Below are 14,764 nucleotides of genomic sequence, written 5' to 3' on the forward strand. Positions count from 1 at the left end.
GCTAATTTGAGGTCTATCATTATTTCTTCTGAAACTCAAATTTCCTTGTAAGAACTGAGATGCTATGTCATTTTAAATACATGTATGCTTACCATTGACAGAAATTCATTGTCTATAGTATCTTTAATAAAATGACAATTTCCCTGTTTCCTCTTTTAATTAAACTTTTCTGCTATTTTGCTTAAGATCATAATTGTTACTCTTGCCCAAGTATACAAGTTCCTGATCCAGATTTGCGTCTATGAGATTAATCCTATTTGGGCCCCTCTTTTGTCTGGGACTCCCACCTTCATTATGACACCACAGGTTTTCACATTGGGCTGGAGGCTGGAACTGAGTTCCCATTCTGCTCCTAAGGTCATAGTTCCACAGCTAGGGCCATACTTGCTGCTGGTCCTCTCCATCTTGGAATGATAACTTGGATTGAATAGTAAACAAGAGAGCTACAAATGGTTCCCATTACTGTACTAGTTTAGGGAACTTCCAAGTTTTCTTTCTGCTCCAGTCTTGGCCCTCCTTTCAGTCCTGGAAATGATCTGCAAACTTCTATCTCTCTATGTCACCCCATAATGGGAAAAAAATGACAGTATAACTTTTTCTTGGCTTTCTTAATCAGAATTCTGTGTTTTGGTTATGTGAGAGCTAGATGAAATGCTTTCTTTGAATTCGCCATCTTGACTTCTCCTTTTAGCTGCCTCATTTAATTGTGCATTCTATAGCATCAGAGAACTTGAGCTAGAAGAGTCCTTTGAGGAAACCTAGTCCAACTGTCTCATTTTATAACTAAGGAGATTGAGCTAGCTTTATAGAAGGGCTTATCTTTTTAGAAGTATAGTACCTGGGAATGTCACAGAGAAGGCCATACAAATGGTACTCTAGGCTATGGGTCTGATGTTAGGGGCTTCCACTTGGAATGAGAAGGAATACTTGAAAAATTATTCTCTAAGCCACATCTGTCTCTCCATATTCTGATTGGCTGGCACCTGGAATTGAGGTCAAGTGTTTGGTGAATCCTTATGTGATTTATAAGGGAAAAGGGGTAGTCCTGGCCAAATGTCTAAGGCTTTTTGGATTCTCTATTCCCAGAGCTCTGGCTTGGTCCACTGGCAGGCAATTTGGCTGGAGGGGAAGGGGGAATGAGAGAAGTCTTTTGCTATTTCAGGAGGAAAAGACACAGTTTAATACTTTGTCTTTTGAATAGTGTGAAATGGATTATATAGCCTCCCAGAGGATTGATCACAAATCAGCTTACTTTAAGGCACAGAAATAATGTCTTCCCTTCTCCCTTCATTAAAGGATGGCAAATTTGTCAGTGCCCAGCCGCGTATAGCAAAGGGGAGGGAGGGGAATACCAATCTCATCAGTGACTGGCATCACCATCTTGACAAATGTGTGTTAAGGTACAAAGATGAAAAGACTGGCATATAAGCAGAGCAATTACTTGATCCCCTGATTTAATCCCAGAAGGAAAGAGCCTGGAGTTAAGACACTTGGTAATAAAAAAAATCAGCTGAGTAGAAACATAAAGATTGTAGTTTTGCAAACCTCAAGGTTAGAAGTGAAAAATGTCTGCCCTAGTGAAGGCTAATGATGCCTGCCCTTGGTCATTGCCCCAGGGATATGGCTATGTTCTCAGATGATGAGGACGAAGGGCTGACTCTGTAATGACGGCTGCCATCATCTGACTCCTTACCTACTAAACGTGCCTGGTAATCTTTAATTTGACATCTTGTCATTTGTTTTTGTCACTTCCTTTGGGGAAAATCCTTGTAGAATCAGAGAACATTAGAACTATAATGGACCCGAGTGATCCTCCAACTCAACAGCATTATTTTACAGCAAAGGAAACTGAGGCTTTGAGGTCAGACGTTGGGCATTTATAGTTATCCTTACTGAGAACATAAACTGTATTTCTCCAAAAATGTCCCTGAAAAGGGGCAAGAGAGAGAGAGAGGTTAGAAATGTAATAATATTAGCTGGCATTCACATAGAGCATGAAGCTTTCAGAGTGCTTCATGTAAGTTATCTCAAATGGTCTTCACAATAACCTTGTAAAGTAACCACTTTTATTATCCCTGTTTTTAGATGAGAAAATAAAGGGTAAGATAGATTGTACCTTCCCCAAGTTCACACAGCCTTTAAGTATCTGAAGTAGGATTCAAACTCATGTATTCTAGACTCCTAGACAAACATTCTATCCCCTGTGCCATATAGATGCTTCATTATAGTTCTTTCCTGTTCTCATTTTATTTTCAATGTTTGTCAGAAGCTGTGCTATTAAGATTCCTGTCCTCCTTAAAGAGGTACAGAAGGGGTAAGAAAAGATATAGGAATTGTTAAATTGTCATTACTCTTTCTTCTTCTAAGAGGCTAAATTATTAGGGCCCTAATTATTGAAGGAATGGGACAACTAGGTGATAGAGTGGCAGGCATTAATCAAAGACTCATCTTCCCAAGTTCAAATCCTGCCTCAGATACTAGCTCTGTGACCTAGAATAAGTCATTTAAGCCTGTTTGCCTCGGTTTCTTCATTTATTAAAATGAATATAGAAGGAAATGGAAAACCACTGCAGTGTCTTTGCCAAGAAAACTACAGTGGGATCACAGAGTCTGACAGGACTGATCAACAACAGAGATATAAATTTTCCTCTACTCCTTTTGCTGTATATCATAGATTTTGGCATATTGTCTTGTTATTTTTTAATTATTTATTGTTTCTATGGCTTTGTACTTTAACTCACTCATTCTTTTAAATTGAATTGTGTAGTCTCCAATTTATTTTTATTCTATTTTATTTCTATGGTCCCTTAATATATATTTTTATTTCATTATGATCTGAAAGGATGCATTTACTATTTCTGCTTTTGTAAAGGTGTCATGGACCTCTGAGAAAAAGATATATTCCTTTCTATTCCCATTTAGTTCCCTCCAGCTATCTAAAATGTTATTTATATAGTTCTGAGAGGTTAAAATCCCTCATCATTATAGTTTTGTTATCTATGTCTAACTATAACTTCTTTAGTTTACCTTAAAAATTGGGATGATATAACATTTGGTGTGTATAGGATTAGTATTGATAATGCTTCATTATTTATAGTATCTTGGAACATACTGTAGTTTCCCTGTGAACTAATAGGTATAAACAAGCAAGAAAGTTATATGTATGTAAAAAATATATAAACATATAATTTTTTTACATTTATAAAACTAACATCTTTTTGTCAGGTGGTACGTTCTCTAATGCAGGGAAGGGAGGGGGTTACCTGAGAATTGTAGTATAACAAATGAATAAACTTTTTTTAAAAACTGAGTAAAAGGGTTGACCTTAACCTTAGATTTGAACTATGTTTGAGCTTACACACAGGACTTGACTCTGCTTTTTCTTTTAACTCTTACCTTCTGTCTTAGATTATTGATTCTAAAACAGAAGAGAGTTAAGGGCTTTGGGGATTAAGTAACCCAGAGTCATAGAGCTAGGAAGTATCTGAGGCCAAATCAGAACCTCCAGTCACCAGGTCTTACTTTCAATCCACTGAGCCACCTAGTCTTCCCCATTGGCTCTGCTTCTAACCACTTGTAGAACCTTGGCTCAGTCAATGGGCCTCTGTTTCTTTGGCTTTAAAATAAGGGTAATTGATCACAATTATCTCCTCTTTAAAGTTTCATTAACAGAAATCTATTTTCTCTAACTCCCACACTCATTCTCCTCTCCCCAGTGGAAATAGAAATAAATCTGGATAGTAAAACAAAAAAATCCGTTACCTCTCTGCCAAGCCTATGAAATCATAAATGACTATTTCTTGATCTTAGTTCTTACTGCTTTCAAAGTTCTTTGTCTGTATAGTGTTATTGTTATTACGTAAATTGCTTTTAGGGGAATACTTTGCTCTGTATCATTTCATAAAAGTCTTCCCATGTGTCTTCAAAAAAACCTATTTCCTTATTTCTTACAGCTTAGTAGTATTCTATCATATTCATATGCCACAATTTGCTCACACTTCCCCATCTGATAGACAATCTCTTGGTTTACATTGAGGGGTGGGGGTAGCCACTATATAGATGCTATAAATATTTTTATACATGCAGAACCTTCTCTTTCTCTGATCTATTTCAGAAGCATAGTCCCAGCAATTGTATAGCTTACTCAAAAAGTATGCCCTGTTTGGGGGCAAAACTCCAAATTGTTTTACCAAATGATTGTTCTCATTCAACTGTCCACCAATCTGTTTTTCCATAGCCCTTCCAATGTTAATCATCTTTGCCAATCTGGTGAGAAGTGGAAACTCAGAATTGCTTTAAATAGCATTTCTCCAATTAGTGGCTTTTTTTCCCATATGACTATAGATAGTCTGGGTTTCTTCTCTTGAGAACTGCCTATTCATACCTTAAATCATTTATCTGTTGGGGGAATGGCTCTTATTCTTATTTTAAGATTTTAGAAATAAGACCTTCATTATAGATATTTGATGTAAAAACCTCAAAGGTCCCATCTAACTCTAGATCATAAAAGAGTCGATGGATGGATGGATGGATGGATGGATGGACGGACGGATGGATGAATAGATGGATAGATGATGGATAGATAGATAGATAGATAGATAGATAGATAGATAGATAGATAGATGGATAGATGGATAGATGGATGGATGGATGGATGGATGGATGGATGGATAGACAGATGATAGATAGATAGATAGATATCTCAAGTTGTAAAGAAAAGAAAATCACCTAGAAACTCCAATTAAGTCAAAGGGAAGAAACGACTACATGGAACCACTCATTACCCAAGGACTTACCTGACTATGTTGAAGGAATCTATGATTGGGCAGAAGACAACCCCTAATGTGGAAAAGGGAAATATAGTCCACATTCTTTCTTCCTTTTTAAATCATTCCATTCCTTCCCTTCCCTCTGGTGATAGATGATGTTCTTCAATATTTCCCCATAATTCCCTTTTACCATGTACACATAGGAGAAAGGGAAAAGGTTAAGTCAGAAAATCTTGGTCAGACCAGAATTAGGTGTCAGGAGCTTAGCACCTCCTAAGGAAAACAACCCAAGAAACCAAGCAGCAGAAAATAATATACGTTTGTATTTCACAAAACTCTTTACATTTTACCTAATTGTGGAACCCACAAAAGATAGTCTTTCCCCTTCCCCATGCTCATTCCTTCATACACTTACCAATTAAAAGTCTGGGCTATGGGATGCTATCAGATGGATTCATGGAAATGGAGAGCCACCTGGAAATTTTCATTTTCTTAAAATGCTGAAAAGATTTCCATTCCAGTGGGGAACCTACAAGGGTCATGTTCTATAGTTAAAGGAAATAGTCACTATTTCTAACAACCCCTACAGGCTCAACAGATTGAAAGAAAAGAGGCCTTGGAATATAGGAAAAATAGCATTGAACTAAGGTGTCAGAAGACCTGGAACTCCCAATTGAAACCTCAATTTCTTTAATATAACAAGGAGGTAATAATCCTCTAGGAGAAAGATACCAGACACAAAAGCCTGTGACCAGCAAGCAGCCCAAATCAGATTATAATGTAATTGGGTAATATTTAGTAAAAAAAAAAGTTTCAAATACAATAGAATGTAGATCATGAAGAGATATGGTTCTCCAAGACAATATGCAGCCTGCAGAGATCCTTACCTATGGTTTAGTGGCCCCCATTTCTATCTGAGTTTGACACCACTGCTCTAGAGTTAGCGTTGAGGAAAGTACAGTTATTCTTTCCCCATTGCAGTTTGGGGGTGTCTGCATAAGAAATTAAATGGAAATTTGGAGGAAGTTTTATGGATGTCACAGATGACACATGAAGGTCAGCAGATAACAAAGAAAACATTTAGAAACTCAGAAATGCATATTTAACCCAAAATTTACAATAAGGTACTATAAAAACACCACATTAAAGAAAAAGAAAAAATGTAGACCTCTTCTCTGGTATAAATGGAAAGCCAAAAACAATTTATCCAGATTTTCTGGATCACGGGGGCCACTGCGCCTCTAATCCGCCCTGGGTGGAAGGGGTAACTGTACTTTGGTATTTTAGAAAGGGGTAATTTGGTGACAAAGTGGATAGGGCACAGGACCTGAGTTTAAATGTGACCTTGGATGCTAGTTATGGGACCCTGGACAAGTCACTTTACCTTAGATTCCTCAACTCTAAAACAGGGATCATGATAACAGCTACTCCCAGAATTGTGAAGATCAAATGAGATCAAATCTGTAAAGCACTTAGCACAGGGCCTGGCACAAAGTGGATACTTGAGAAAGCCTTGTTTCCTTTCTTTCTGCTTGTAAAGTGCTAAAGAAACCTAAACTATTTCTTTTCAAATATCCTATACTTGAAGTTAAACACTGATCTGGGTTTTCCTCATGCTAGCACTTTTTAGAAGCTGCTTGTCTTATTTTTGAGCCAATTTGTTAGGTATTGAGAGCTGCTAGAATTGAAGTCTCCCACTCACCATAACCCTAAAGTCTTAGGCAGCTGCCCAGACTCACACAGCCAGTATTTGTCAGCAGGGATATCTGAAACCATCCCCTCACTAGGATCTTATTTAATCAAGGTGAAGTCTTTTCTTTTAATACCAACTTCCTTTTCCCTATTTACACAATGAAAATTTAAAAAGAAAACAATTGGAGCTAACTCAAACTAACAGATTTGCTCCCTAATTAGAGTTACATTGGAGGAGTTTATGCCCTTATCTCAGAATTCCTTCCAAAGTAAAGGTACAGAGCCCTTCAGTTTGGCCTCAGTATGTAGAAAAGCCTGGGGCATTTGGTCAAGAAAATAAAGGATGTGCCCTCTCTGTCTGAATGTGGATCAAGTCTAGAACTTCTTCCAAGGCTCCTGGGAGAGGGCCAGTATGATAGAGGCAAGACCATTGGACTTGGAGTCCTAGTTATTTTTCAAGCTTACCTGATGTGGCATGACCCTATTTTGTTTTTTGGCAAAGATGCTGGAGTGGTTTGCCCTTTCCATTTCCAGCTCATTTTACAGATGAGAAAACTGAAGCAAACAAGGTTAAGTAGCATACCTAGGGTCGCAGAGCTAGGAAGTGTCTGAGTTCTGATTTGAATTCAAAAAGATGAGTTTTCCTGCCTCCAGGTCTGGCACTTTTTCCTCTCTCTTTCCCAGATGCCCTAAGAATCCCAGGACCTGAATTCAAATCTCACCTCTGCCACTTCAAGTCTAGCCCTCTTTTTTTTTTCCATCTGTAAAATGAAGGGATGAGACCATGTGACCTCTAGTTCAAGGCTCTTTCCACTCCCTTTCTTTGATCCACCTGAGACATTCCAAGCAATGACAAAGAAGCCCCAAAAGAAACCCTTCTAAAACCCAGATCCCCCCTGGTCTTTAGCTTTGTCTCTTATTTTCACAGCAGTCATATTCTAAAAACCAGGATGTAACCCAAACGAATAAAATCTGTCCAATTGTGTCCTGTAAGCCTATTTGATGAAAGACTCTCAGAATATATTCGAGGTACCCATCATGACTTATTTTAGTCTCTCTTTTTTTTCCTGGTCTCTCTAGGACAAAACTTTATTCCATCCAGTGAGCAACAGCTGCATTGATTGCAACCCATCAGAGAAGAAGATTTTCATGAACAGATGTGACCCTCTCTCGGAGACTCAGCAGTGGATTTTTGAACACATTAACATGACTATTTTAGAAAAAGTGAACAGCAACTTCAGCTCCTAGAAAGAAAGGAGGACGAAGGGGACAATGATATGCAGATTGCAAATGAAATTTCGGCCAGTGGCATCTGGGTCGAAGGAGTCAGGAATTAAATTTCCTAGATCCAGGAAGCCTGGTTAAAGGATTAAGGAGATGCCATGGCAGAGCCCAGTAAGCTGCCACCATGGACTTCCTGCATCTGAACGACTTGGCTGAGAACCTCACCAGCTGCTTCGGAGAACTACAGACTGGCATTTCCCTTGCTGGTCAAGGGCAAACTTTATTTAAGGACTTTTCAAAACAACTTCTGAGTTAATAAAGTGAAACAAAATCCTAGCATTTCTCAGGTCAAATCCTGCAGTAGTGAGTAGCTATGAATGGATGCTATTAATTGGGGGAGGGATAGGGGAGGTAGGGGGGAAAAAAATGAGTGCATGACTGCTATGGAAAACCGGAAGCTATCACAGGTTTAGAACTAGCCCCACTTCAGGGATCATAGGCTATCCCCACGAGTGGACAAACTATACTTTTGGTGCCATTCTCTTAATAAAAAATGGGTTAAACAGGTTTAACCCTTAGACTGCTGCAGCTGACTTTAGAGTACTCTTATCTCTGTCACTAAAATGGCAAGGGGGGGGGGCAGGGTTCAAGGACTTAGAATTTGGACTTTTTTCATGGCCGGGCTTCCAGGAGTTGTCATTCCATTGGTGTGCATACTCCAACTACCCAACACAGCTCAACACTTCCATGTAACTGAATGGAAGGTGAAAAGTAGAGTAGCTATGGCCAAAAAATTGGTCACCCTCAAGCCAACTTGACGATAAGCCTCTTCCAAGCTTAGCTGGACTGACAGTCCACATCGTATTCATTGTTGAAGTAATGAAATTCATTTTAGAGTATCCTGGGATCTTCGATCTAAAGTCAGAAGGAACCTCCAAAGTCATCTAGACTGACTCCTTCATTTTAGTTTTACTTTTTGAAACTGGATGTCTCACCCTGACTCAAAGTGCATGGGTCCAATCCCAATAATGCTTGGTAGGGAAGCTTTTATTTTTGTAGCCTGGCAACCTCCACTCCCACGCGCCCGCCATATTGGTGCCAGATTCAATGTGGACATCTGACTGGCTTTAGGTCTTCTACTGCTAAGAACTCCCAAACTCCTCAGTATTAAGAACTGGAGGTACGTGATAACATACCCAGCCCATTTATTTTACAATTGCAGAAATGAGATCCATTTTCTTAACTTTTTTTTTTACCTTTAGAGCAGTGGAATCTGTTGTGAAGTTGTATACCACTTAAATCAGCTAACTTTCAAATTCACCATCTAGTACAAGGCCAGTGATAAAACAACACCAACTTACTCCAGAGAGAAATATGTCACAGGAGATGTAAAACAATATGGCACTTTGGAGAGGGATTTCCTCAGGAAGTCTATATTTACCTCTCCATTCTCTTTAGAGACTTGAATCGTTTGATTCTTATTCAATCATAACGTTTACTAAGGCAGGAAATGGAGTAAGGCTGATATGGTATAATTTCTTTCTTATCCATGAGGAGATACTTTAACCAGAATAAGGGCTGGCTCTCCGTCATTAACTGAAATGACGGGTTCCCAGCAGTTCGGTTTGCACAATACTAGGAGCTTACAAGAAGGCTTGTTTTATTTGTATTTGTTACATTTGGAACCACGTAGTGGAAATTTCTATTAATACCAGAGTTCTGACACTACCTTCTGCTATTGGCATAGTATTTCAAGGGAGAGGTCATTTTTGTTGGCACTAGGGAAAAACAAACATTAAAGTACCTTTTCATGTGACAGAATTGTACAAATGGTGCATTTCTCAGTCTCTCTAGGCAGATGGGAAGACTATTTGCTTTCTTCCTTTTTTTTCTTTCTTTTCCAGAGACCTCTGTTTTTCAGCTCATACACAATATCATATTGCCCCCTGAATCAGAGAATTGGAGTTATAAGTCATCATGGAAATTATGTAGGCCAATCCCCATCCGTTTTACAGATTGGAAAACTGAGACCAGAGATGTTAAGTGATTTGCCCAAGATTCATATGATCATAGACTTAGAACTGGAAGGGATCTTAGTGGTCATCTCCTTCAATTCCCTTGTTTTTACAAATGAAGAAAATGAATCCCAAAGAGGTTCCATATCTTGTCCAAGAACACACAGTTTAATAAAGGGTAGAACCAGAAATGAAATCTGATTCTTTTAAGTAATATTCTTAGGTCACAGTTAATGACAGAATGAGACCTAGAGTCCCAGCTTCTCAATTGCTACTTAGTCTTGTGCTTCTTCTTTTATGCACCATGACCTCACCATATAGTTAGAGCTCAGCTAGTTCATTTTACAGATAAGGAAACTGAGGCCCAAAGAGGATAACTGACTTGACCAAGGTTATGTATATAGTGAGTATCAGAAGTAAGAGTCAAACCCAAATCTAACTTAGAAGCAATGCTTTTCCCACTGTTCCTATTTTCTCTCCCTCCCCCTCACTGTCTCTCTTTCCCCACTTCTCTATCTGTTTCTCTTCCCTCCTTCTCTGTCTTTGTCTGTTTGTCTGTCTGTCTGTCTCTCTCTGCAAGACCAATATGAACTCTTTACCTCCTACTCTGGCTAGATTTTGCACAGCATCAGCATTCACTTTGAGAAAGTTGAATTAACACACAAAATAGTTATCAATTTGAATGATTTCCACCATCTTTGACAGCTGACTACAATGTCCAGTTAAACTGTCCTGCCTAGCAAAAGGGACTGATTCATTTAGTTTTCTTTACTGAATGTTCAGGAAGACTTGTGAAGAGCTTTTCTTCTTGAACTGACAGTCACCAAGAGATTTTGTGTAGGTCAAGAGATCTTGAGGAATTCAAGATGCATAGCAGAGAAAATCAATAGTGGAAAATTAACCTGTGTGTTGAACAATTCCAGAGAATGAGTGAAGATTTATCACAGACTGTTCAAAGAGCAATCTGACTGTAGAATTAGAAGAGCCCCATAAAAATTCACATTATGTCATTAAATTATTGGCTACTATTTACATTGAGGCTGAAGGATCCACCCTAGGTTCAAATATCATACAAGCTCCAAGTTTGAAATGATTGTTTTGGATACTTCCATGTGGAATTTGCCACAACTAATGGGCCACTCTCCTTTGAAAGAGCAGGTATGTTTGGGATCTGCATAGATGGGCTGCCCCTTCAGTCTTAGAGAAATCCATGCCTTTGCTGAAGAAATATTGCAACGATTTGACCGAACGAAGGTTACGTATGATTAAAGGGATTCTGACCCTGGAGAAAATGGAGCTTTGAGACAGGAAGTCCAAATTTAATAGTGTCAGGCTGCCAAATCAGACTTCCTAAGCAATCTCTCCTAATTGGCAAGTAGGGAGCATTCAGTTGGTAAGAAAAACATGAAGGGTGAAAAAAAAAAGTGTGATAGTAAAGCATGAAGGAAGTCAGTCTCTTTTGAAGAGTGTAACACTCAGCAGGAATTACCAGAATAACAATGAAGTCTATACAACCACAAGTGGAGGAGAGAGTCAAACATAGGATTTTCTCAGTATCTGAAATTCCTGATGTGAAAACTCCTCCCACCACTGAAAATCTACAACTCATCTACAATTTATCACCTTAACAAGTTCAATAGAGATACTTAAATGCTGCGACTTATCCAGGATCATAAAGCCAACTAAATATTAAAGGCAGAACTCAAAGCCAAGGCTTCCTAAGGCTGGTCTATCTATTATAATACTGTGCTTCTCAGTTGATTTAGGCACTTCAATTATATTTCTTTGGTGAAGTGAACTGAAAGTGTATTTGGAAAGGGTTTCTTTTCTAAAAAGGAATATAATTTAAATTAGGAAAATAAGGCACTAAAGTATCTTATCACAATAATGGAAAAAATTGAGAAGAAAAATGTTATCAACTTAGAGTTAATATTTTTCAAAGATAATGTTGCAAATTTTCAACTAAAAGTAATGGTAAATTATTAATTTTCCCTCAGGGTTAGTTTTTTTTTTCCCTAAACCTTTACCTTCCATCTTAGAATCAATACTATGTATTAGTACTAAGGTAGAAGAGCAGTAAAGTCTATGCAATGGGGGTTAAGTGACTTGCCCAGGGTCACACAAATAGGAAGTGTCTGAGGTCATATTTGAACCCAGGACCTCCTGTCTCTAGGTTTGGCTTTCTATCCACTCAGCCATCTAGCTGCCTCCAATGCTGGTTTTAAAAATTAAATTTTATTATAAATTTCCATTAAAAAAATCCGAGCTAGATAGGTAGGGGGAAAGTGAACTTCTCTTTTTTTTAAAAAATAATCATCAGATGACAGGAATGCCAAGTAAGTTAAAAAGCCCATGGACCCTCTGCTATGTAAATAAGAAAAATCTTACTATATGTTCACTTTCATATCTGTCCATTAATCTGAGATCACATTGGGGAATCTAAAGCTGGGGATTGCTAATATGAATACCTAACACCCCTCGCTATGCTTTGGATCTTTTATTTACTTATTTTCTGGTTGCTGTTAACGGTTTAAGTTCTGAGTTCTCTCCCTTCCTCCCCGTTCCACACTAGAAAAAGCTACCATTTCACATAGACAAGCAGACAGACAGACAGACAGACAGACAGACAGACAGACAGACAGATAGATAGATAGATAGATAGATAGATAGATAGATAGATAGATAGATAGATAGATGGACAAAGAGATAAGATAAGAGACAGATGGGTGGATGGATGGATGGATGGATGGATGGATGGATGGATGGATGGATGGATAGATAGATAAAATTGTACCACGCATAATTCTTATTTGGCAGTTCTTTTTCTGGAGGTGGATATTCAGTTATTCTTCAAACAATATCGCTGTTGCTATCTACAATATTCTCTTGGTTCTGCTCATTTCACTCTTCATTATTTTATGCAAGTCTTTCCATGTTTCTCTAAAATCAAGCTGTTCATCATATCTTACAACATGGTAGTATTCCTTCACAATTGTATAGTACAACTTGTTTAGTCATTCCCCAATTGATGGGCATCTCCTCAATTTCCAGTTTTTTGCCATCACACAAAAAGAGCTCCTGTAAATATTTTAGAATGAATGGATAACTTTTGATTCAAACCCAGAAAACATCCTGTAAATGAATTTCTATTTATGCTATGCTTTAAAAATGAATAATAACTCCAACTCCAATACCTGACAACCCTTTATGCCAGCACTGAGACATTTTAAGAGTCTGAAGATGGGAATGAAATTGGGTAATAAATGGTTATTTTCACCTTGCTTCAGGTGATGGAAGAAACTCCTTAGGAGACTAAGATTGACCATAGTCAGATGGGCAAGTTATATTTCAAATTTTTATCAACAAAAAAGAGAAAATAAAATAAAGCCCCAGAAGCAATACGGTAAAGTAGGAAAAACACTGGATTCCATTCAAAGGACCTAGGATCAAATTCCACCTCTCCCATTAACAGACTCTATGCCTATAGTTCAAAAATCACAATCTCTGAGGCCTCAGTTTAATCACCTGTAAAATGAAGGGATTGAATCTGATGGCCTTAAAATCTTCTCTGATAGATGCAACAGAGCTTACAATTCTATGTACAGAAGAAAACAGGCACATCAAAAAGAAAAAAAGACATTTCTGGATACAGGAAAATTTGGGTTGGGGGAAGCAGATTTCACAATGAGGAAACTCCCTCTATCAATACAAATCTGTAGCCATCTGGTAACCAAAGCCTTAAAGCTTTGCCAGAATATTAAGAGTTAAGTGACTTGCCTACATTCCCCTAGCCAGTAGGCAAGCAAAGACATATCTAGGACATTTTCCTGACCCTGTATAAACTGCCTCTTTCTCAATTTTTTTTTCTCAATTTTCTCAATTTCTCAATATTTCCAGTTCTATAAAGGTGTTTATGCTGTTCTTCAAGATTTCCAGTACAGGTCATGACAGCAGAGGGGGAAATTCAACAAAATTGAGTGTTTCATTTCTGGTGAGCCTTACTGTAACTATGGTTGGGCAACCAGGGCTTTGATCCAGGGCCCCGAAATTTAGAGGAGAGAACTGATAGCATTTTCATTCTTTCAACAGCCTAGAAACAACTGGAGCTTAGCAACTAGTAAAATCAGCCAGAATGGTAAATGACCACAATCTGGGGGAGGTCCTCCCTAGCAGAGGACCACCCTGCCACCCACCCTCACCCCCAAAGACCTCCCCAGCTATTGTCTTCTTGTCTCCCAGAGTTACCACCACCTCTTCACAACTTGATTTATAGCACCTTTTTTGTACCATCTGCCTGCCCCAGATTAAAAATTGCTAGTTCTGGCTCTGGGAAACCTTCTGCTTCTCTGGTATACATTTTGAGGGTTGCAGGATATTCCGTTATGAGCTTTTATTTAGAATTATTTAGAATTTAGACTAGTGATCCAATTACCACTCGCCTAGAGTGTTCAGAATTGCGGCGATCCTAGCAGTCTAACACAGAGAACAGGGATCCCTATCCAGGAGCCCATCATGGCAAAACCATCATAAGCTTCTTACCTTGGCAGGGACATCATTCTTTGATGCCTTGGAGCATCCCTTCGCATGCATGTAAGAAAAGATCTTGGATTTATGGCCCTGGGCCCATAGGCGTAGCGCTATTTGTGACTCAGCTGGGTAGTCTCAAGGTTGGCTTTTGTTCAGAGAGTTCCCTCCCCCCTCCCCTATTGCTATATGACAGACGGCCACTGTTATTTCCCAACCATCCAGAGATATGCCATGTTGCTTGACACTGAGCGTCCATCAAATAATTCTTTCCTCCTGCCTGGAAAATTGCTCCCCTTCAGCTCCCCATACAAAAGCTGTCTGTGCATCCAGCTGAGATCTGTTCTCCACACATGTCCAGCCCAGCAGAGGGGCACTGCTTGAGGCCGGAAGGGCTGGTTCCATTCTGGGACCTCATTGTTGTTGACTACCCAGCCACTTACACTAGCCTGCAGGGGTACGAGCCTATCTGCCAGTTAACTTGCTTTCTCCTCCTCCTATCCACTGCCTCTCCCTAAAGAAAGCCAAAATGTCTCTGAC

At 38.9% G+C, this 14,764-nt stretch overlaps 1 protein-coding gene across 2 annotated transcripts in view; it reads left to right on the top strand.

Annotated features, from left to right (window-relative positions):
- The window catches only part of GALNTL6 (polypeptide N-acetylgalactosaminyltransferase like 6), a 1,644,699-nt gene extending 1,635,190 nt beyond the window's left edge, over window positions 1-9,509 (top strand). For both annotated transcript variants that reach the window (XM_056802912.1, XM_007496117.3), the window contains one exon: window positions 7,542-9,509. In XM_056802912.1, the coding sequence (XP_056658890.1) occupies window positions 7,542-7,709 (168 nt within the window). In that variant the 3' untranslated portion in view covers window positions 7,710-9,509. The remainder of the gene's footprint in view (window positions 1-7,541) is intronic.
- The last annotated feature ends 5,255 nt before the right edge of the window (window positions 9,510-14,764 follow it).

The sequence above is a fragment of the Monodelphis domestica genome, chromosome 6 (genome assembly GCF_027887165.1).
Source record: "Monodelphis domestica isolate mMonDom1 chromosome 6, mMonDom1.pri, whole genome shotgun sequence".
NCBI lineage: Eukaryota > Metazoa > Chordata > Mammalia > Didelphimorphia > Didelphidae > Monodelphis > Monodelphis domestica.